Below are 21261 nucleotides of genomic sequence, written 5' to 3' on the forward strand. Positions count from 1 at the left end.
CCACATCCCCTGCATGCCAGTGGCCGCCGCCTCCCCCAGGAGGCCGCTGTCCTGAATCGCTTCTGCCATCCCAGGGAACGTGCTGGCCACCCTGAATGGGAGCGTGCTGGACAGCCCAGCCGAGGGCCCTGGGCCAGCTGCCCCTGCCTCGGAGGTCGAGGGCCAGAAGCTGCGGAACGTGCTGGTGCTGAGCGGCGGGGAGGGCTACATCGACTTCCGCATTGGTGAGCGGGGCCCAGGGACAGGGCTGAGGTTGGGCGCGGGGGGAGCCTGGCCCTCACTCTGCTGCTTTGCCCGCAGGAGATGGAGAGGACGACGAGACGGAGGAGGGCGCAGGGGACATGAGCCAGGTGAAGCCCGTGCTGTCCAAGGCAGAGCGCAGTCACATCATCGTGTGGCAGGTGTCCTACACCCCCGAGTGAAGCTGCTGCCCTGCCTGGCCCGACCTGTACATAGGACCCCCGACCACCTGACCCCCGCCCGCCCCGCGGGGTAGCCAGCCAGGCGCCGCCGCCCCTCTTCTAACCTCTCAACCTGCAGCTTTCACCTGAGTCTGGCCCCTCCAGCGGGCAGGGAGTGCGGGGATGCGGATCAGCTGGGAAGAGGAGGGGAGGGGTGCTTCCACCCGAGGGGAAGATGCTCTCGGGACAGTTTCCCGGGCAGCTCCTGGCCAGCTTCCAGCCCAGAGTCCTCAAGTCCAGGGCACCTTGGGCCCAGCGCAGGCAGAATCTGAGGTGGTCCTGGCTCTACCCTGGGCCTCCTACTCCCCAGCACCCCTGGAGGAGGCAGGGGCTCCCCGTCGCCGAGGCTGCCTGCCCTGGGCCCACCTCTGCATGCTGCTCATGGGGCCACCCTGCCTCCTGGGCCCTCACTCTGCCTAGGGGAGCTGGGCCAGGCACTAGCCTTTGCCCAGGGAGGTGGGCCTCAGGCTGCCCAGGTGCCTGCACCCCAGCCGGCCTTCTCTGGGGCCTCCCCGTCGTCAAGCCTCTATCCTGTCTGTCCCAACCCCAGCTGTCCCCTGCCCAGGGAGCTGGCATAAAAGCACGAGGCCCGGCTCCCTGGGGCAGCTGCTTGAGAACAGAGACTGCTACCCCATCCTGCCCATGCAGGCAGGCTCTCGCCAGCCCCGTTCTGACCCGTGTCCCCCCAGGCTCTGCCTGGGCAGAAGACTCACCTTGGAAGAGTGGGCCCTGGAGTCCTGTCCCTCCCAGAAGCCCCCAGGGTGGGATTTCTCAGGCTGCCAGGGCAGGCCCAGGCCTCAGGAAGAAGGGGAGGCCCCTGGCCTCTCCGGGATCAGTCCTAGGACACAGGCTCAGCCTCAGGTTGATGGGGGATGATGTGCTCCCGGGGCCTGCCTCCTGCACGGGGCTCCACGGAGCCCAGCTCCCAGACACGCTACTAAGTGCCTAGGGTTGCCCGCTGTGGCCTGCTCCCAGGGAGCAACAGAGAGGCCACCAAGCAGAGGCCCGTGGGGCTGAGGATGGAGCCGCCCCCAGCCGACTCCAAGCCCGCAGAGGGCAGACGCCACCCTGGACTGCTCTCCCTGCCCAGCTGGGCCTGGTCCACTGCACTCCTGTCTGGGAAGCCCTTATGAGGGCAGCCCAGCCCCCGCGCCCACCCCTAACCAGAGAAGCACAGATCTTGGGGAGCTGCCCCACAAGCCCCGCTGGCCACCGAGGGCTGCAGCCGCTGCGCTGCCGGCTTCTCCCCACCACCCTGCCACCTCCACTGTGATGTATGTCTGCTCCCTCGTCTGTTCCCCCAGGATCTCGAAGTGACTCCGGGCTGAGCAGTGGGGCGGCTGGGGGAGGGGTGACGATTCTCCTCAGGCTTTGGCCCTGCAAGCAAACCCACATATCTGCTCTGTATGTAATAAACGTCTTAACGTCGTAGCTGCCTGTTTCTGGGCCCAAACCGACACGAAAACGAGGACTTTATTATAAAAAAAGTTGGACCACGTTGGGCTGGGCACCAGGACAGTGTCCTGGCACGTTTCCAGGCGAGCCGCGCAGGCTCCTGGAGCAGCTCCTCGGGCAGGAACGCCAGGGATTGGAGAGGCCTGCGCCACCCTCAATGCAACGTCCAGACAGGTGGATGTTCAGCAGCCCGTCCAAAGGGATGCTCCAAGCGCTGTGGGGTGGGGCCAGAAGCCCGGCCACCTGGGCCCTCTGGAGGAGGCTGGAGTGTGAGAGCCTCTGCGACGCGCATCTGCCGGGCTACTCATACAGCCAGTGCCCAGCGCTGTCCTCCCAGCACAGGAGCTCGTCTGCGCGGAACCAGAGCGCGATCTCGCGGCGGGCACTCTCCACCGAGTCGCTGCCGTGAATCAGGTTCCTGCGCGGAAGAGACGCGCGTGAGCGTGGGAAAGAGACCACCGGCACGGGTACCACGCAGGCTGAACAGGGGGAGGCCGGACGGGGCTGGGACCGTCCCCGGGGCGGGCCTTACTTGCCAACCTCGATGCAGAAATCCCCGCGGATGGTGCCGGGCGGGGCGTCGGCCGGGTTCGTGGCCCCGATGAGCGCCCGCGAGGTGCGCACCACGTCCAGCCCCTGCCATACCTGTGCGGGGGAACGGGCGCGGTATCACGCGGGGATGGGGGTCCCGGGGCCGCCCGCCCGCTTCCCGGGTACTCACCATGGCCACCACCGGCCCGGAGGCCATATACTTGACAAGGCGGCCGTAGAACGGGCGTTCACGCAGCTCGGCGTAGTGCTCACGCAGCAGCTCCTCGGAGGCCTGCGGAAGGGTCAGGCCGCCTGCGCCCGCACCCGGCACCTAGGCGTCCCCAGGTCCCCGCTCCCCTTCCCCCCACACCGCGCCCCCGCTCGCTCACCGCGCCCCCACCTGCACCAGCTTCAGCGCCACCAACTTGAAGCCCTTCCTCTCGAAGCGCCGCACAATCTCGCCCACCAGCCGCCGCTGCACGCCGTCCGGCTTCACGGCCAGGAAGGTGCGTTCGTGTGCGCCGGTGCAGGCTGCGGGGCAGGCGGGGACGGGCCGTCAGGCCGGCCCAGCACCGGCCTCCCGCCCCTGGCCCGCGCCGCGCCGCTCACCCGCGGGGAAGAGGTTAGCGAAGATGGTCAGCACCAGGCAGATCATGATGGCGGTGTGGGAGCGGGATCCGCGGGGCGGGGCGGTGGCGCCCGGGGCGGGGCCTGCGCTTAAAGAGGCCTGGTCGGGGCGCGGCGGCCTCCGCGGGGAGGCTGCTTCACTTGCACCCCGGAACCCGGCAGCCGTGGGGGGCCGGAGGGCAGCTGCGGAGGCCAAGTCTCCTCCAGTAGCTCGGACACTAACTGTATCCCCCACAACCCGCCCAGGTGGTTCCACCCACGCGGCGCCCTGCTCCGCACCGCCCGAACCCCGCCCCCCCCGCGCCCCCCCGGCCAGGGCCACGACCACAGCGTCAGCCCTTTTCTCCCCGGTCCTAAAGACAGCGCGCAAAGACACCAGGACCCTGGGTACTTCTTTTCTCTTTATTCCCTTTCATAGCTTCTGCCGGGATCCAGGCAGAGAGAGCACTAATGGGGGAAAGGGAGCGAGCGCTTCCCGCTTTCCCCAGCGTGGGCCCTCGGAGTTGGGTGTGGGGGCAGCAGGACCAGAGGAAAGGCACAGGTGACGATTTGCCCCAGCCCTTCCCCCTAAGATGCAGACCCTCAGAACACGTCGCGGAAGGTGAGCTCCCTGCTCCGAGAGGCAGACTCGGGTGTAACGCAAAGACGGTTTCTTTCATCAATAAGGTCCCTACTGCCTCACAGCCCCTAAGGCCACCCGCTGGTTCTGGCATTCTAGACGGGGGTGCCCTTGGCCCTTCCTTTGTCTTCCTGTTTTGCAGGGTAATCCCAGGGTTCCATGCGTATCCTCTGCACATTCAGCATGGGCTCCTCGGTGCTTGTGTCTCCATTTTTCTGTCGTTCTGCGATAATCATGGCCCGGAGGAGAGGCGGGTACGGCACGGAGGCCAGGCTGTCTTCCGGCGCCGGCGTGAACGCGGTGAAGGCCTCCTCCTCGTGCTTGGGCACCAGCCGCCAGTCATGGTACATGACGTGTTCGATCTCCCGCGCCTCGCTCTCCGTCTTCCCTGATGAAGGAAAAGAGGCGTCTGCACACACTTGCTGTGCCGTCGGCGGTCGGCATCGAACTGCCGAGCACCCGCTCTCCCGATCCTTACCTTTGAAGGTCAGGATGCCCCAGGCCTTCCCGTGGTCCAAGTTCTGCAAAGCCAGAAGGAAGCGGGGTCAGCTCGCAAAGCTCTCGGCCCCCGAGGTCAGGAGGTGGGAGCCTCAGCCACGCAAACCTGCAGGGAGGAGGGGAGGCGGGGAGACCAGGCGGCTGCAGGGGCGGGGTGCGGACGGGGTGCACGCACCTGCGCCGTGTAGTCGGGCCGCACCCGCGTGAGGCGCCAGTAGCACGGCTCGTCGTGCTGCCACAGCCAGGACTTGCGCGTGACCAGGCGGCCCAGGCCGAAGAGCGGGAGGCGGCCGAGCAGCTGCAAGAGGCGGCTCTCGCGGCGCACGTCGGCCCAGGCCCGGACCGGCAGCCGGCGTCCAGAGAACGGCCGCGTCAGGGTCTCGTAGTCCACCGCGTAGAGCTGCGAGTCGCGCGGCCTGTTCAGTTGCTCCCGCAGGGCGCGCACGCGGCGGGCCAGCTCCGCGATCAGCCGCGGACGCACCTTCTTCCGCGCCATGGCGGGTCCGCGTCCTCAGCGGTGCGGCCGGAAGTCACCGGAAGAGGCCGGTGTCCCAGGCTAAAGTGTTCGGTCGCGGCCGGAAGAGAGGAAGAGGTCGGTCCGGCCATGGCGCGGGTTGGACCCGGGAGGGCGGGGGTCTCTTGCCAGGGCCGGGGCCGCGGACGGGGCGGGAGCGGTCAGCGGCGACCTCCAACCTGGGAGATCTCAGACTCCGACGCTGAGGACTCCGCCGGCTCGGAGGCCGCCGCGAGAGCCCGGGACCCAGCGGGTGAGCGCAGGGCGGCTGCCGAGGCGTTGCGGCTGCTGCGGCCGGAGCAGGTCCTGAAGCGCCTCGCGGTGTGCGTGGACACAGGTGCGGCGGAGGGCACGGGCGATACACGGGGTAGGAAAGGCCTTTCTCCGCCAGGCGGCGCCCTCTGTCCGACTGGGCGGGGCGCGCGCGCCGAGGGGCCTGGGGCCGGGCCCGCCTCCCAGTCGGGGGTTTGGGCCGAATGCAGACTCCCCGGTCCGGCCACCCGCCCAGGTAGGGCGCTCGCGAGGGTGGAAGGAAGCAGTGACCGCGCTCCTCTCCCCCGGTCCCAGCCATCCTGGAAGACGCCGGTGCCGACGTCCTGATGGAGGCCCTGGAGGCCCTGGGCTGCGAGTGCCGCATCGAGCCCCAGCGCCCGGCCCGCAGCCTGCGGTGGACCCGAGCGAGTCCCGACCCCTGCCCCCGCAGCGTGAGTGGTCGCGGGTTCCCGAGGGCCAGCCCCGAGTTGGCTGTTTTGCTTCCATGATTTCAGCCCTGGAGCTGTCCCTGAGGCTGCTGCCCTGGGCCGTGCGCTTCTCGCGGATGGGTAAAGCAAGGATGGAGAACGGGAAGTGGAGGTGCCCAAGCCGTTCTGCTGGTATAGAGCTGAGCTGGCTGGAAAAGGTTCCGTCCCGAGTCAGGCTGTGGTCAGGATTCCTGCCGGCCACAGAGACCTGGCCTGAGCTTGGCCTTGGCAGGAAAGGGAACACTGGGCTTCTGTAGAGCAGGCCTGTCAGGGCCTGGGCTTGGCTGGGGCCACGAACCGCTTTGCTGCTGGACTGCCCAGGCAGGGCCTCTGGGGCACCCGGGGTTGAGACAGGCAGCAGCGCGTCCCCATGTCCCCACAGCTGCCTCCTGAAGTGTGGGCTGCAGGTGAACAGGAATTGCTGCTGCTGCTGGAGCCCAAGGAGTTTCTGCAGGGCGTCGCCACACTGACCCAGGTGCTCGGGTGGTGGCAGTAGTCCCTCTCTAATCAGGAGGGGTGGGTTCCCAGCCGGGAGGCACCTGCTCCGCCGGTCCCTGCCCTTGTAGACAGGGCTGGAGGGGGCATGGGGCAGGCCAGGACTCCTCTCTGATCCAAAGCCGTAGAGGTTTCTAGGGTGAGATGGAGAAAGCTCCTGGGCATCTGCGGAGGCTACAGCTGCTCCTAGAGGATCCTGAGAAGTGTCAGGAGGCCGGGGTCCAGGCAGTAGGCTGCAGGCTTCGTCCTCTGACAGCAGACAGCCCGGCCCCTGCCTGCGAGGAGCAGTGCTCAGGTGCTGTTGTGCCAGGTAGCGTGGGGTTAGGCTAGACCCCCTGCCAGGTCCCTGTGTCCCAGGATCAGTGTCTCTCAAGCCGCTGCTTTGTGCTAGGTCAAAGCTAGGCTGGAGTACAGAGGTGGACCAGGATGAGGGGCTCAATGGAACTGACATGTGCCCTAGCAGCCACTCCAGGGTCTCCTTAGCCTCTTTGGCCTCGTGGGAGGCACAGAGCTGGTTTTCTCAGAAGGGGTAACGGAACAGAGGCTCCTCTCGGCACCACTGGCTCTTTTTCAGGCTTGCTGTTCTGCAAACCAGCTGTGGCCTGGTAGCGGCTCATGGCTGTAGGCCGCAGCCTCCTGTGAACAACTGTGCCACACGTTCTCATCTTCAGATCTCTGGCCCAACCCGCTGGGTGCCCTGGATCTCCCCTGAGACCACCGCCCGGCCCCACCTGGCTGTCATCGGGCTGGATGCCTACCTGTGGTACCGCTCACTCTCATGCCCACAGCAGGGCTGGCTGGGACGGGGGTTCAGGGGAGGTGGGCACACTTCTGGGGTTGCTGTGGCACAGCTGATCCCACGTCCCCAGGTGGGCTCTGGCAGAGGCCAAGCTTGGGCAGGGCAGGCCCCATGGGGAGCGGGGAGGAACGGTCACCTCTGCTCAGGTCTCGCCAGCACGTTTCCCGGGGGACACAGCAGCCAGAGAGCCCGAAGGTGGCCGGTGCCGAGGTGGCCGTCAGCTGGCTGGAGGTGGAAGAGGTGAGGGCCTGTCTGAGCTGGGTGAGTCAGGTGGCCTGGGTCCCAGTGATTGGGCTGCTGGCTGGGTTTGGTTCCCAGCGTGGTACATGGGGCAGCTATCAGCTGTGTGTCCCAGGTAGCCTTCCTCTGGCTCGTGCCCACCAGCTTGCCTCCTCCCCAGGCCCTGGTACTCCTGCAGCTCTGGGCAAACCTGGACGTGCTACTAGTGGCCTCTTGGCAGGAGCTGAGTCGGCACGTGTGCGCCATTACCAAGGCTCTCGCCCAGTATCCCCTCAAGTGCGTGATGCCAAGGCTGAAGGGGGGCAGGATCACCTCAAGGTGGTGGTGCCTCCCCGGCCTTTGGGGAGCTGCTCACATGAGGTTCTAAAAGGCTTCTCCCTGTCCCCAGGCAGTACCGGGAATCCCAGGCCTTCTCCTTCTGCACAGCAGGGCGCTGGGCAGCCAGCGAGCCAGTGGCAAGAGACGGCACAGGGCTGCAGGCGGCCTGGCGGAGGCAGATCAGGCAGTTCAGTCGGGTCAGCCCAGCTGTGGCTGATGCAGTTGTCACAGCCTTCCCTTCCCCCCGCCTTCTGCAGCAGGTGGGCCCCTGCCTCCTCGAAGCCCTCCAGGTGCGGAAGCCCCGTCCCCAGGCGCCCTCTCATGCCTTTGCCTGCTCCTAGGCGCTGGAGGCCTGCAGCACGGAGCGGGAGCGCATGGGCCTCCTGGCCGACCTTCCTGTGCTGCCCAGTGAAGGTGGGCGTCCCCGCAGGGTGGGGCCTGACCTCTCCCGCCGCATCTGCCTCTTCCTGACCACAGCCAACCCTGATCTCCTGCTGGACCTGGGCTCCTGAGCACACGTGGGACCACCAGGACAGCATGCAGCCTTGGGGACAGACCAGACACCTTGGGCGGTGGGGGAGGACCCCCAGCCACATGTGGACCCTCAGCCTGGGTGGGTTCTCTGGCTGAGCAGGTCTGACCTCAGGGGGAGGGTGGGTGGTTGCAGAGGAAGTTTTAGGTAGCTGGGAGGAGAAGAGGGGCTTCTGGCAGGCAGATGGCTGGCGGTTCCTGTGCTGAGTCCTGAACACGTAGGCCCCAGGGGAGCTCAGCAGCAGGGCTGTGCCCCCCACCCCCCCCCACACACACACACACTCGGCAGGGACCAGAAGGCAGCTCCAGTGCCCCACTGCCACCTGGAGGCTTGGGGTGTGGCACCCTCAGCCAGAAGCAGTAGGGGACTCCCAAGGATGTGGAGGGGCAGTGAGGCCTGGGAGAAGGCCCAGGCTGCTCGCAAACCCGGCCTCTGCACGGATACGTTTCAGCTCACGCCATGTGGGTGTTAGACATCAACTCTACGTTTATTGCAGTCCTTTAAGTCTATGACGGCAGGGCAGCCACTGACAGCATGCAGAGCAAGTTAGGAAAAACCGAGGCCCTGTGGGAACGGCAACGCGGGCTCCAGCCAGGCTCTCGTCCTCGCAGCCTCCCACAAGACCTGGGGCTCAGGGCAGCCGCTTCCCCACCCAGCACAGCAGCAGAGGAGCCCTAGAGCCCCCCCAGAAAGGACTGTCCCAGCCTCGGGAGCAAGAGATGGCTCCCTCCGGACGGGCCTCATCCAACTCCGCCCTGGAGTGTGGCTGGAAGGAAGGGACAGAGAAAGAAGGGACGGAGGAAAGGGGCTGTCCTAGCCCAAGAAGGCAGTTCCACTGGGCAGTCAGTCAGGTCCGGCGGCAGCGCTTCCTCTGGCAGGGCCGAGGCTCGCGACTGCTGGGGTGGGCCGAGGTCGCTGCCTGGGGATCGGACGCTGGAGCCTTGTGGCGGCTGCAGCTCATGCTCAGGACCCAGCCCAGCTTGTTGTGTAGCACCTGCTTGAGGCCCGGCGGCAGCGGCAGACCCTCCAGCGTGTCTCCCGAGTCTGGCCGCAGCTGGCGCAGGCGGTGGCAGCACAGGTACTGGAGGGAGGTGGCGCTGGCGCAGGAGCGGGTGACCTTCATGCTGCTCCGGGCCGCCGTGGAGCACACCATCGGGTAGAACCTCTTGTTCTGCAGCTTGGTGGCTGCCACACCTGGAAGGGAGGGGCCCGGCCTGAACCCCAGGCAGGGAAGGGGCCAGCTACTGGGCGCGGCCCCTCAGACCTCACGCTACAGTCACCCGGGTGGGCAGCTGGCACAGCTGAGGCAAGGCAGGGTGCACGCGCTGGCCCTGCCACTCCAGCCTGGCCTCACTGTCCCACCCCCTGGGACCCTGGGGCCTCAGGCTTCTGGGAGGAACCCTTTCGGAAAACCTCAGTGTCCACTGGGCTGGGGTGCGGTGGCCGCCTCCCTCGGGGTGACAGCTGAGAGGAGCTCAAGACCTGTGGCGGCCTCACCTATACACTTCCTGTTCTTGAAAAAGGTGAGCGTGCCATGCCAGGTGTCCAGGTGCACGCCAATGATGGAGCCCTGGCCGAACCGCGAGGAGAAGCTGGTCTTGTCGCCCTTGTGGTGGAGGAGGCCTGGGGGCAGCCAGGGTCGCAGTGAGCCTGGGAGCTCCAGGCTCGGCCCCGCCCCACCCTGGGCCTCACGCACCCGTGTAGGAGAGGCCCCAGCTGTCCTCATCCCTGCCCAGCAGGCTGCAGAACGTGTGGCGGTATTTGTCCAGGTCCACATCCGACGTCCCGATGCCCACCATCTAGGAACGGGGGCCAGGCAGAGGGCGCGGGGCTGGGCTGCCGGAGCCAGGTTCCCCAGAAGCACCCTGGGCTGAAGCAACTTACCATGTCGGTGCCGTAGACGGGAGAGGTCATCTTGATCTCCCAGAAGTGCTGGCCCTCCCCCAGCTCCTTGGTGCCCCGGATGGCCGCTGTGCCGCAGCTGTACTCCATGTGGAAGCTGACCTTACGGTTGTCACAGCTCAGCAGGGTGGCTGATGACTTATTCAAGTCATCCCAGACCCAGTCGAAATCTGCAAGAGAGGCCCAGGCTGGGGCAGCCCTGAGAGCTCCATGGGGCTCTGCCCTGCCCGCCCCCAGGCCCGCCCGCAGTGCAGTCCCAGCAGGGGCTGGGCCCCACGCTCACACTCGTCTTCCTCTCCACAGCGGCAGTCCTTGCCCCGGTGGGCCGAGTGCAGGCTGCTACAGAAGGAGGCCTCGCTCTGCCCAGCACAGTCACAGAAGGACTCGCCGGTCACGGGCACTGCACTGGGGATGGATGGCGGCAGCGTGGAGTACTCGGGGTCGGAGTCCGAGTCGCTGTGCTGGGAGAGAAGGGCCGGCTGTTCCTACCTGTTGCCAGCTCTCTACCCTCTCACGCTTGCCCTCTGTCCCTGTCCCACCCTGTCCCTGACCCACCCAGGAAAGGATGAGGGTCCAGGCCTCCAGGGACTTCACAGTACCCCGAGCGCACAGCCCAGGCTCCTTCCCAACAGGCTCCGGCTCTGCCCCATTCTGCATGACCAGGAGGGCCCCGGAGGCCCAGCCACTGAGCAGTAGCCAAGGCTGCCTGGCCTCCAAGTGGTTTCTAGATGGTGGATAAGCCCCAGGTCCACCCCACCTGCCCAGAGCTGAGATGGTGTGGACACCTTCCCTGCTAGGCCAGCCCTGCAGGGGCCCCCAGGCAAGGCCACCACCCCCACACCAGGCCCAGCTGCAGCCACCTGGCCTCAGGGCAGTCCCCACCACACTGTGGCCCAACGACCTTCCTGTTACCTGAGCAGACCTGGCTCACCACAGGGTCCTACTGCCCAGTGCCCACTACAGGCCCCGCCCCTCCTGGTGCAGGTTTCAGCTGTCACCTCCCTGAGGCTTCTCCAGCCCCTTCACCCCTGTTCCATTTTTCTTCTTTTGCTTCACTGAAGTTCTCCTTGGTCCTGATTCTTGGCCTCCTCCCACCAGAATGTGAGCTCCTTGTGGGAGGCAGTGCCCCTCCCCAGCCTCCTCCCTGTCACAGGCTGTGTGGGGGCCACCCAGGGGCTGAATGGACTGGGGGGTCAGCAGGGAGAGTGCTAAGTGGTGGCGGGGGGCCTGTGGCAGAGGCCTTGTGACAGTGAGGGTTGAGGGCTGGTCCAGAGAGGTGATGTGATTGATCCCCAGGAGAAGCCACAGGGGACCATGACATGGGCGCCACCAGCTTCCAGGTGAACGTGGACCTATCCAAAGCCAGCTTCAGGGCAGGACACTGTCCTCTCTGGAGGGGATGGCCCCACCCCACAGACAAGGCAGGCCCAGACAACTCTACCCCACTGCCTAGAAGTGCGGGTCCTCAGAGCCAGGGTAGACCCCCTGAGTCAGGAGCCCGGGCACAGAACTGAGCACTTGCACTGCAGGCCCAGGGCCAGGTTCCCTGGAGAAGGAGAAAGACTGAATGCCACTGCCTACCTCCTGCCCACAACACACTGCAGGCCCATTTGGTGACACAGGACAAGCAGCACATGTGTTGAACACTGCCGAGCCCGCAGGCACGCCTGCATCCCACAGCCATGAGCCTGTGAGGCTCAGGCATGTGACCTGCAGGAGCTGTAGGCGGGCGGGAAGGCAGGTGGGGGCCTCTCCCTGGCTGGAGCAGGGAGCTCCAGGAGACCTCAGGACGGCCCCCACCCGGTGGGTAAGGACCCTGTTTCCCAATTTGCCCCCAAGGCCTAATGGACCCACCGGGCTTAGGGAGTCCTCACTCGGAGGAGAGGAGCCCACCCCTCCCAGGACACCTGGCTGAGCCGGAACAGCAGCGCAGGGGAGCTGTGACAGCAGAGAGCAGCACCAGGTCACACAAGCAGCCGCCCCGGAAGGACACAGCCCATGGTGACAGAGGACAAGCAGCATGCGTGTGTCAGACACTGGCCTGGCCTGTGGACACGCCCGCATCCCACAGCCATGACCCTGCAAGGCCAGGAGAGACTGCTCCAGGGCACATGACCTGTGGCAGCTGGAAGTGGGGCAGGGAGGCGCAGCCACACTCCTGCTCTGGTCCGAGGGAGATCTCAGGAAACCGACTGGGAAATCACCCCCCACAGGGACCCCCACCCCTCCCAGCCTCACTGCGCCCCGTCAGGCCAGGCAGCTGCCCTCAGGGTCTGCCAAGGTGGGGGTCAGGGGCCATGGGTGCAGGTAGCTCTGCCTGCAAAGCCCACAAGCATGTCAGATCACCTGGGCTGCAGACAGACAAACACCTGAGCTGTTCTGAATACCTTCAGGTTCCTGGCCTCCCTGAGCAAGTGCAGAAATTTTTACCTTCAAGGATCAGGGTTTGTTTGTTTGTTTGTTTTTTAACACACATATATGTGAACAAAGAGTATATGTTTGTACTGGCAGAAACAGCGTCTGGTAGGACAACCAGCAAGTTAACATTGGTCACCTCCAGAAATGGGCTGGGTAAACCAAAGAATTTTTTTGTTTTTTTTTTTTGAGTCAGGGTCTAGCTCTGTCACCCAGGCTGGAACGCACTGGTGTGATCACGGCTCACTGCAGCCTTGACCTCCCTGGCTCAAGCAGTCCTCCCAGCGCAGCCTCCTTAGTCGTTGGGACTACAGGCACGTGCCACCACGCCTGACAAATTTTTTAAATTTTTGTAGAGACAGCGTTTCACCATGTTGCCCAGGCAGGTCTCAAACTCCTGGCTCAAGTGGTCCTCCAGCTTCAGCCTCCCAAAGTGCTAGGATTATAGGTGTGAGCCACAGTGCCCAGCCCCATAGTGGAGAATTTCTGTTGAATGAACCAAAAGCAACTGCCAACCTCTCCATACACCATGTGTTTCAGAGGAGAAAGCACAGTGAAGAATGCAGTGTGTTCTGAGGTCCTGTCACCCCTGAGGCTGTGTGTGTCCTTTGCCAAATTAAAGAGTCTTACTGAATGTGGCGCATCCAGGAGACAGGCCCAGGGGTTGGACTGGTCCTCTGGCCTCAGAAGCATCTTTTCCTCCGACTGATTCCCTGTTCAGGTAATGCCTGCCTGCCTGCCTGCCTGCCTGCCTAGGGCATCTCCACACCTTAGGCCAGCCACGTCCGCCTCGCCCGCTGGGACCTACCTGCCCATCAGAGTCGTAGCCCCAGTTAGTGGAGCCTGCTAGAGCCACGGCCCGGGCATCTGCGTCTCGGCGGGCTGCACTCAGGACGAAGTGCCAGGCCCTGCTGTTCCGGGGGCGTCTGGCCATGGTGGAAAGAATCTAAAAGAAAACACAGGCTCTGGGCAAAGGAAGACTCACAGCACTCCCAGCCCTGAGCTTCCAGGCTGGGCCACGGACCCACTCAAAGTGGGGACTGCAGGGGCCGCACCGGTGCCCAGCCAGGGCTCCAGAACGCTTCAGGAGCCCGTACCTCACTCCAGGAACTGAGCAGCTCAATAAAACCCAGGTAGATCCTGTGAAGCGCCACCCAGACACCCATGACTCCGGAATGCGAATCCCAGCCCCTCTCTCCGACTCCACCTCACGAACCTGGCTGCCCCGCCCGCCTGTCCCACAGGCATCTAAAACCTCCACTCGCTCCTCCTCTGTCGTCCGGTTTGACAAATGGCATCTCCGGCCTCCCAGTTCCTCATGCCAGAAGCACCGTGACCGCTCCCCGACACCTTCCCCTCACGCCCGGCCCGACCGCCGCACCCGCCTGCATCCTCCTCCCGCCACCATCTCCTGGGCCGCGCAGCTCGCCCTCCCCTCCGCTCGCTACCGCCAGGGCTCCTCGTGAAACACAAATCTTAAAACCTGCTCAGCGCTGGCCGCTGTTATGGTATAAAATGCAAAAGGCTGCGAGGGCCAGGTCTGCGCTTCCCAGGCCACCTGCCTGGCACCTCCCTCGCCAGCTCCGGGGTTCCCGCCTAGCCTTCCAGGGTCGACCCCTGCGCCGGGCTCGCGGCTGGCAACGCCCGCTGGGCCCCGGGTGGGGTTCCAGGGAGGCCGGGGCGGATCGCGGCGCCCGGACCGCCGAACCCTGCCTAGCCCCAGGCGAGCGCGTGTGCAGCGGGAGCCGCCCTCCCCGGCGGCAGCCCGGCCTGGCTGTCCCCTCCCCCGGGCGCGCGGGTTCCGGAGTCGGCGGCACCGGCGAAGCCTCTCTCGGGCGCGGCCCTCCGGAGAGGAACAAAGGCGGCGACCTGGCCGCGCTGCTACCGCCGCGCCCGCAAGGTCAGCGCGCCCGCCCAGAGCCCGAGACGTCGGCCCGTGCCCCGCCGCTCACCTGCAGCCCCAGCTGCGCGCTCCGCCGGCCCGGCCCTGACCCACTTTCCGCCCGGAACGAGACGTAAACAATCCCCGCCCCCTGCGCCCATTGGCTCCGGCGGCGAGGGGCGGGCACACCTGTCTCGGAGCTTCGGAAGAGGGGGCGGGAGTCGGGTGACAAAGCTATTGCCGAGAGGTTTCAGGAACTGTCAGTCCTAATCCAACGTTCCTATTGGTCAATTCCCAAGCGGTTGGAGACAAAGCCCGCGCGCACATTGGACCCGGGTTGGAGGTGGTACCGCAGGCCGCGTTGACCGGAAAGTAGGTCCGTGTCATCGTCTGCGCCGGAACCTGCGGGACCGGATCGAGAGCTCCTCCGGCAAGCTGATTGGCTGGGACAGCAGGATTAGGCCTGTCAAGAAGAGCCACGGGCGGGCACGCACTGCCCATTGGTTGGAAGGCCCTTCGCTCTAGCTGGGAGGCTGACGGCCCGCGGGCGTAAGCGGACTGCAGCCGCGAGCTCCTGGCGGCGGCGGGATGGAGGCGGCGGCCGGTGAGTGGCGGACCAGGGTGCGGAGCCGCGCCAGGGCCTCGCTTGGGGCCCCGCCGCGTCCCTTCCCGGGGCGGCCTCGCTGCGTCGCGCGCCTCCGGTGCGACCATCACCGGCCGGCGTGGCTGGGCCGGGCCAGAGGCCGCGGCGCGGGCATTTTCTAAACAGGGTCGTTTCCCGCGTGCTCCTGCTTCGATGTGGAAGCTCCGTGATCTCGGAGGGCCTGAGTCGTGGAGTTGGGGGAGCTTTTCAAGTTAACTTTATTGAGCACCGCGTTGTAGGCGGGCTCGGTGGCGCCTGTGGGCCCCGCTATCCTGGAGGTCGCGGTTGCAACTGCACCGCAGCCCGGGCAAGAGCGAGACCTTGTCTCTAAATAAATCACACGCGCGCAGTCATGAAAGTAAGACGGACGCCAGAATTTCACATGCTTTTAAGTTCTTTGTGGAAGTGGCGCTCTCAGTGTTCAGAAAAGTGTAAGTTGCGCGGGACAGAATTCACACCGGTGGGGACGATCCGTTCGCCAGATCAGCGCCGAGGGCCTTCCTGAGTAGTGGGAGCCGCATTTATCTTCTAAGAGACCTCGAGTCCGGTACCAAAAGGAAAACATTCCTCGGACAGCAAGGTCTTGCAGCGCAACTCTGACAGATTAGAAACCGAGTGCTGGAGTCTTTTGTTTGTTTTTGAGACGGAGTCTCGTTCTGTCGCCCAGGCTGGAGTGCAGTGGCGCGATCTCGGCTCACTGCCAGCTCCGCCTCCCGGGTTCACGCCATTCTCCTGCCTCAGCCTCCCGAGTAGCTGGGACTACAGGCGCCCGCCACCACGCCCGGCTAATTTTTTGTATTTTTAGTAGAGGCGGGGTTTCACCGTGTTAGCCAGGATGGTCTCCATCTCCTGACCTCGTGATCCGCCCGTCTCAGCCTCCGAAAGTGCTGGGATTACAGGCATGAGCCACCGCGCCTGGCCCAGTGCTGGAGTCTTATTCCAGAGGAGAAGCCTGGAAAAGCCTGTCCTTATTATCAGGTCGAATTTACTACAAAGTAAGGATATTACTGAGATTGATAGAAGCTTTTTTTTTTTTTTTTTTTTTTTTTTTTTTTTTTGAGACAGGGTCTTAACTGTCGCCAAGGCTGAAGTGCAGTGGCACGATCATAACTCACTGCAGCCTTGACCTCCTGGGCTCAAGCGACCCTCCCACCTCAGCCTCCTGAGCACCTGGGACCACAGGATGCACCACCCCGCTTGGCTACGTTTTTAATGTGTAGACATGGGGTCTGAATACGTTATTGAGAGTGGTGCAGAACTCCTGGACCGAAATGATCCTTCCACTTTGGCCTCTCAGAGTGCTGGGATTACTGGCGTGAGTCACTGCACCTAGTCCAAGCTTTCATTTTTTTGTTGGGGGGAGACGGAGACTCGCTCCGTTGCCCAGGCTGGAGTGCAGTGGCACAATCTCGATGACGGCTCACTGCAATCTCCACCTCCCAAGTTCAAGCAGTTCTCCTGCCTCAGCCTCCCAAATAGCTGGGATAACAGGCACACGCCACCATGCCTGGCTAATTTTTTTGTATTTTTAGTAGAGACAGGGTTTCACCATGTTGGCCAGGCTGGTCTCGAACTCCCGACCTCAGGTGATCCACCCACCTCGGCCTCCCAAAGTGCTGGGATTACAGGCGTGAGACACCGCGCCCAGCCCCAAGCTTTCTTTAAACGGGGAAAATATGCACATAAAAATTCAAAAGGCCTAGGCTGGGCAAGGTGGCTCATGCCTGTAATCCCAGCACTTTGGGAGGCCAAGGCGGGCAGATCACTTGAGGTCAGATTTGAGACCAGCATGGCCAACATAGCGAAACAGTCTCTACAAAAAAGAAAAAAGAAAACAAAAATTAGCTGGGCATGGTGGTGCACGCCTGTGGTCCCAGCTACTCTGGAAGCTGAGGCTTGGGAGGCTGAGGCACGAGAATTGCTTGAACCCAGGAGGCGGAGGTTGCAGTGAGCCGAGATTGCGCCACTGTACTCCAGCCTGGGCGACAGAATGAGACTCCCTCTCAAAATAAAAATATACATTTACTGTAAAAATATATTTGTCCAGCACGTGGAATGATCTGGATTTGCTAACCCATAAGGCTGACCGGGACTCATTGTCCATGGAGAGCGAACTTGCCTTCCTCGGGGAGATGGTGCTTCGCCTCCTTCCTGCACTTCCAGCCCCACTGCCCCACCCAGCAGGCTCATGCTGACTGTGCTTTGCTGAGGATCTGCTTAGGAACTGCCTCAGTTTGCTGAGAAGTGAAATGTTCTTGGGGGAACCCTCAGGGTTGTTGTCCCAGTTCCTGACACTAAGGCCTGCATTTAGCATGGTGCTCAGCCCAACACAGCAGACAGGCACCGTTCCCCCACCTCTGCCAACGAGGAGAGCCCCTGGGGGTTAACACTGCCGCTGGTGCCAGCACTGATGGCAGCATGGCAGTCAGGACCTAGGCCTGACAGAGTCCCCGGCAGCTACAGAAGTGCATGGTCCCTCTCTGCACGGGCCACTTCCGGTACCTCTTGGTGTTGAAGTAATTTAAGTCAGAACCCCTTTTATTGCCCCAGGGGTGACCGCGAGGCCGTGGTCTCGGGGCTTTGTGTTTGCAGGAGTGTGGGGCTGGGGCTGCCTTTTTTGCGTCCCCTGGAGGAGACCTCAGGCAGCCTCTGTAGGTCTGAGGACCCACCTGCATGCCAGGTTTTCCGGGAGGCTTTGGACTTGAGAGCCTTTGAACCTGCCCTTGAGAGGCAGATCAGGAGGGGGCAGGTTTTACGCATCATGTGTTGAGCCCCTCACATGCACCCTCCAAGGACCTGTCGGGGATGGAGCAGCTTGCTGGAGACAAGGGGCATGGCCTCAGCGGTGGCGCTGGGGTGAGAATGCAGGGGTTTTGCCAAGGTATCTGCACACAGCAGCCCCTGCCGCGTGGCAGGGACAGGATGGGACCCTGGAAGGAAGAGGAGCTGGAGCTGTGCTGGAAGCAGCCGGCTCCCCTCACCTACCGCACATTGCAGGGTCTGAGAGCTGGGGACGCTGGTGTGCGACAACGCGTGGTTGTTGCCACCCACCCTGGGCCCTCTGCTGCCTCTGCCGAGCCCAGGTGCACTGGCTGGGGAAAGAGTGGAGTCTATTTGGTTCCCGTTAGAAATAGCAGGGGGCTGGCAGTTTCATGATCATGTCACCCACGTGTGTGAGTTTGCACACGCTTGCGCACGAAGGAACGCATGCACCCTTGCACACAGCGAGAGGAGAGTTGGGCAGTTTCCACTCTCAGCAGCGCCGCCTCAGGCAGGTGCAGGGAGTGCCGTGGTCTTAGAGGGTCCCCCCTGGGTCTGGGGCTGCAGGGGACCTGCCTGGAGGTATTTACATCAGGGCAAAGCGGGGCAGGGGCTGCCTCTGGGTCTGGCGATTCACCACTGCCCCGCTCAGAACGTGGGTGCAAGAGGCAGTGGGTGACCCCGCGTGTGTGGGCACAGTGGGCACCAGGAGCCCTGACCTTCTCTGTCATGTTTCTGAACAGAGCCTGGAAACCTGGCTGGCGTCAGGCACATCATCCTGGTCCTCTCAGGAAAGGGGGGCGTTGGGAAAAGCACCATCTCCACGGAGCTGGCCCTGGCACTGCGCCATGCAGGCAAGAAGGTGAGCGCCCTGCCCCTCACTGGGCGGAGCCCCGGGCAGCTGCCCGCATCCCGGCGGAGGCCTGGCAGTGCCCCTGGCCTAGGCTGTGCCGCTCCTTGCAGGTGGGAATCCTGGATGTGGACCTGTGTGGCCCCAGTATCCCCCGCATGCTCGGGGCGCAGGGCAGGGCTGTGCACCAGTGCGACCGTGGCTGGGCACCCGTCTTCCTGGACCGGGAGCAGAGCATCTCGCTCATGTCTGTGGGCTTCCTGCTGGAGAAGCCGGACGAGGCCGTGGTGTGGAGAGGCCCCAAGAAAAACGGTAACAGCCGGGCGGCGCGTCCGCTGTCCTGGTGAAGGGGGTTAGCGTCAGTGCCGGCCTCTCCTGTGGAAATGTTCCTCTTCAGCAGCCAGGCCTGTTCCCGGGGACCTGCACATGACACCCACGACCAGGCACAGGGCTCAGGCTGGCGGTGTGTCTCCAGTTGGGTCCGTGCTGCCACACAGCTGTCCCCAACTCCGGTCAGAGGGAGTGGGGTCTGCTGAGACCCTGGCCATGGCATGCAGGGACCTGAGGCCCCAGTGTGGCAGGTCATAGGGGCAGAGCTGAGGGGGTTCTGCTGCCTCTGGAGCAGGTGGCATTAGACGCCCCCAAAGGCAGGGAGAGGCTGGTGGGAGTGAGGCGCAGGCTGTGGGTGCACCAGTGGGGCATCCACCACAGAGAATGTGGGTGCTCCCATGTGTGGGTACAGACACCTAGAGGGTCCTGGCTCCGTGTTCTGATTTGGGGCCTCGGGGAGTCAGCGGGGGCTCTGTGGGCAGGGGCCGGACACTGCAGAAAGGGACGCTGTAATGGCCCCGGCCCCATCTTTGCACTCTGCAGCGGGCCAGGGCCTCCCGAGAGCCTGTGATGGAGGCTGGTGGCAAGTGACACCTGATGGACTGCAGCCCCTCGGCCTGACCTGGCTGGTTCTTAGTGGCGCAGGGCCACGTGTGCAGACCTGCCCTGCCCTGACCGCCCCGTCTGCCCCGTCTTTGCAGCGCTGATAAAGCAGTTTGTGTCCGACGTGGCCTGGGGGGAGCTGGACTACCTGGTGGTGGACACGCCCCCTGGGACCTCCGATGAGCACATGGCCACCATAGAAGCCCTGCGTCCCTACCAGCCCCTGGGGGCCCTCGTGGTCACCACGCCCCAGGTACCGCTGCGGCGCCTTCCCGAGTCCCTGTGGGTGGCTTCCCAGAGGGCTGGGCGGGTGTCCCTGCTGGTGCGCCTGGCTGACTGTGGCCTCGGCTCCTGCCCCGCAGGCGGTGTCTGTGGGGGACGTGAGGCGCGAGCTGACCTTCTGTAGGAAGACGGGCTTGCGGGTGATGGGAATCGTGGAGAATATGAGCGGCTTCACCTGCCCACACTGCGCAGTGAGTCCCGGGGGTTGCAGAGGGGGCGAGGCAGCACCTGGCCGGTGGGGGCCTTGGGCAGTGCTGGGCTCACCACCGTCTCCTAGGAGTGCACCAGCGTCTTCTCCAGGGGCGGCGGAGAGGAGCTGGCCCAGCTCGCCGGGGTGCCCTTCTTAGGTGAGTGTCCCGAGCTGGTGCTGTGGTCCCGGCCTCCCATTCCATCTCTGCCCTGGGCGGGTTTGACCTCCATGCCCCCAGTGCCCAAGGGAGAGGAGGGGACGGGAGCGGTTTCCTCCTCTCTTCTCGGGCCACACGCCATGCCGCTGAGACCTGTGGGTCATTCACCCGCGCCCTTCTCAGGGCCCTCTCGGGTGGCAGGACCCAGCCTGCTGGGAGGGCCGCGGGTCTGGAGGTGGAAATCGTCTGGCAGCGCCTCAATCCCCTCTATGGCCACGGGTGGTTCGGGTGCGTCCAGCTGAGCCAATGGTGGGAGCAGAACGTGCGGACATGGCGCCACCGCCTCCACTGTGCCCTGCAGGCTCCGTGCCCCTGGACCCTGCGCTCATGAGGACCCTGGAGGAGGGCCACCACTTCATCCAGGAGTCCCCCGGGAGCCCCGCCTTCGCTGCACTCACCTCCATAGCCCAGAAGATTCTGGACGCGACGCCCGCGTGCCTCCCCTGACTAAGGCCACCTTGCAGCCGCTTTCCAGGGCCACCAAGGGCTCTGCTCCAGCCTCTCAGAGAAACAGAGGCCTGGGCTCGGTTCCCAGGCCCTGCAGGGGCAGGCCCAGGGAGCGTCAGCGGGAGAGCGTCTCCCCGACCAGACCAGCCCCAGGATGTGTCGCACCAGCAGCTCTGCCTGGCTGGCCTGCAGTGCCGTGGTCTGCGTGCTCTGCAGCTGTGAGACGGGGGCGGCCTGGGCTCTATTCCCATCCATGTTGCCCACCTGTGCCCCTGGCAGCCGCGTGTCCACACAGTTAGCAGAGCGCAGGACTTCTGCAGTCCTCAGGTGACCCCGGGCCTCCAGCACCTTGGGTCACTGTCATCTGTGTTAAGCTCGGGGAGTGCCCCCTAAGGGGGCGAACTGACCTCAGGCATATCTTGTAACTGTAGAGGCGCCTGCCATTAAACGTGTCCGCTGCTGTGGCGACAGATCTGATGTTTCTAGAGTCTTCTGTCCTTCGGGGTCAGACAGCACCTGCTTCTGAAAGTTTCTGGGCTGGACTGGGCCAGGCCGGCAGGTTCGTTCGTTCCGTTGTCAACAAGCCCCTGGGCCCAGGTGCTGATGTGTTTGCATCTTATTTGGTGGGAATTTGGGGAGATTTTGTGATAAACCTGCGAGCTGGCCCCTTCGCCGTGGAAGAATGTCCTCCCTGGGACACTACGGAGCCCCTCCCGGGACAGAGACCAGAAGTCAGGTTGAGAAGGGAGCTCCAATCCCAGGGGTCCCCTGCACCTCTTCCCAGTGAGACCCGAAAGGAAAGCCGTTCCAGAAAGCAGAACGCGCCATTTTTCCCAAAGGAAGAGCTCAGCCTTCAGCAGAGGAGGACCCTGGAGGTGGGGGCCGGGAACCAACCCGGGCGGCCTCTGGGT

The 21261-nt window shown here is 64.2% G+C and overlaps 6 protein-coding genes across 22 annotated transcripts in view; 3 read left to right on the top strand and 3 right to left on the bottom strand.

The window, feature by feature from the left end:
* MAPK8IP3 (mitogen-activated protein kinase 8 interacting protein 3) overlaps positions 1-1892 on the top strand; it is a 64890-nt gene extending 62998 nt beyond the window's left edge. For 4 of the 8 annotated variants that reach the window (XM_063598207.1, XM_063598210.1, XM_063598208.1 and 1 more), the window contains 2 exons: positions 75-224; positions 301-1892. In XM_063598207.1, the coding sequence (XP_063454277.1) occupies positions 75-224; positions 301-422 (272 nt within the window). In that variant the 3' untranslated portion in view covers positions 423-1892. Of the gene's footprint in view, positions 1-74 lie in introns of all 8 variants that reach the window. The other 4 variants (XM_063598206.1, XM_063598204.1, XM_063598205.1 and 1 more) reach the window with 1 other exon arrangement.
* Positions 1893-1916: 24 nt separating this feature from the next.
* Positions 1917-3369, bottom strand: NME3 (NME/NM23 nucleoside diphosphate kinase 3). 4 transcript variants are annotated; one of them, XM_003807609.6, is made up of 5 exons: positions 3057-3369; positions 2848-2978; positions 2638-2739; positions 2449-2561; positions 1917-2334 (listed from the first exon to the last, which is right to left on the bottom strand). In XM_003807609.6, the coding sequence occupies exons 1-5, from the start codon at positions 3100-3102 to the stop codon at positions 2217-2219; spliced, it is 510 nt and encodes a 169-aa protein (XP_003807657.1). In that variant the 5' UTR covers positions 3103-3369; the 3' UTR covers positions 1917-2216. The 4 variants fall into 4 exon arrangements, with proteins under 4 accessions (XP_003807657.1, XP_008957996.1, XP_008957997.1 ...); XM_008959748.6 differs by having other exon boundaries at positions 2457-2561; positions 3057-3308; XM_008959749.6 differs by having other exon boundaries at positions 2457-2561; positions 2837-2978; positions 3057-3294.
* Positions 3370-3462: 93 nt separating this feature from the next.
* On the bottom strand, positions 3463-4687 carry MRPS34 (mitochondrial ribosomal protein S34). 3 transcript variants are annotated; one of them, XM_003807610.7, is made up of 3 exons: positions 4367-4687; positions 4172-4214; positions 3463-4081 (listed from the first exon to the last, which is right to left on the bottom strand). In XM_003807610.7, exons 1-3 carry the CDS (start codon positions 4685-4687, stop codon positions 3789-3791), a joined length of 657 nt encoding a protein of 218 aa, XP_003807658.3. In that variant the 3' UTR covers positions 3463-3788. The 3 variants fall into 3 exon arrangements, with proteins under 3 accessions (XP_003807658.3, XP_008957989.3, XP_063454334.1); XM_008959741.6 differs by having other exon boundaries at positions 3463-4102; XM_063598264.1 differs by having other exon boundaries at positions 3463-4214.
* A 99-nt stretch (positions 4688-4786) lies between these two features.
* EME2 (essential meiotic structure-specific endonuclease subunit 2) lies at positions 4787-13307 on the top strand. Of its 2 annotated transcripts, XM_003807608.8 has the most exons (9): positions 4787-5042; positions 5273-5409; positions 5828-5920; positions 6612-6703; positions 6886-6979; positions 7140-7255; positions 7368-7557; positions 7639-7910; positions 10035-13307. In XM_003807608.8, exons 1-8 carry the CDS (start codon positions 4796-4798, stop codon positions 7807-7809), a joined length of 1140 nt encoding a protein of 379 aa, XP_003807656.2. In that variant the 5' UTR covers positions 4787-4795; the 3' UTR covers positions 7810-7910; positions 10035-13307. The 2 variants fall into 2 exon arrangements, with proteins under 2 accessions (XP_003807656.2, XP_057156139.1); XM_057300156.2 differs by lacking the exon at positions 7140-7255 and having other exon boundaries at positions 6612-6979.
* SPSB3 (splA/ryanodine receptor domain and SOCS box containing 3) lies at positions 8292-13086 on the bottom strand. Its single transcript, XM_034939616.3, has 6 exons — positions 12955-13086; positions 10015-10192; positions 9714-9901; positions 9526-9628; positions 9327-9452; positions 8292-9023 (listed from the first exon to the last, which is right to left on the bottom strand). The coding sequence occupies exons 1-6, from the start codon at positions 13078-13080 to the stop codon at positions 8677-8679; spliced, it is 1068 nt and encodes a 355-aa protein (XP_034795507.1). The 5' UTR covers positions 13081-13086; the 3' UTR covers positions 8292-8676.
* Positions 13308-13838: 531 nt separating the features above from the next.
* On the top strand, positions 13839-20822 carry NUBP2 (NUBP iron-sulfur cluster assembly factor 2, cytosolic). Of its 4 annotated transcripts, none has more exons than XM_003807607.7 (7): positions 13839-14632; positions 18175-18293; positions 18395-18593; positions 19313-19467; positions 19577-19687; positions 19774-19843; positions 20205-20822. In XM_003807607.7, the coding sequence occupies exons 1-7, from the start codon at positions 14617-14619 to the stop codon at positions 20348-20350; spliced, it is 816 nt and encodes a 271-aa protein (XP_003807655.1). In that variant the 5' UTR covers positions 13839-14616; the 3' UTR covers positions 20351-20822. The 4 variants fall into 4 exon arrangements, with proteins under 4 accessions (XP_003807655.1, XP_008957994.1, XP_008957993.1 ...); XM_008959746.6 differs by having other exon boundaries at positions 14172-14632; positions 18376-18593; XM_008959745.4 differs by lacking the exon at positions 13839-14632 and adding an exon at positions 14699-15666.
* Positions 20823-21261: the final 439 nt, after the last annotated feature.

The sequence above is a fragment of the Pan paniscus genome, chromosome 18 (genome assembly GCF_029289425.2).
Source record: "Pan paniscus chromosome 18, NHGRI_mPanPan1-v2.0_pri, whole genome shotgun sequence".
Classification (NCBI taxonomy): domain Eukaryota; kingdom Metazoa; phylum Chordata; class Mammalia; order Primates; family Hominidae; genus Pan; species Pan paniscus.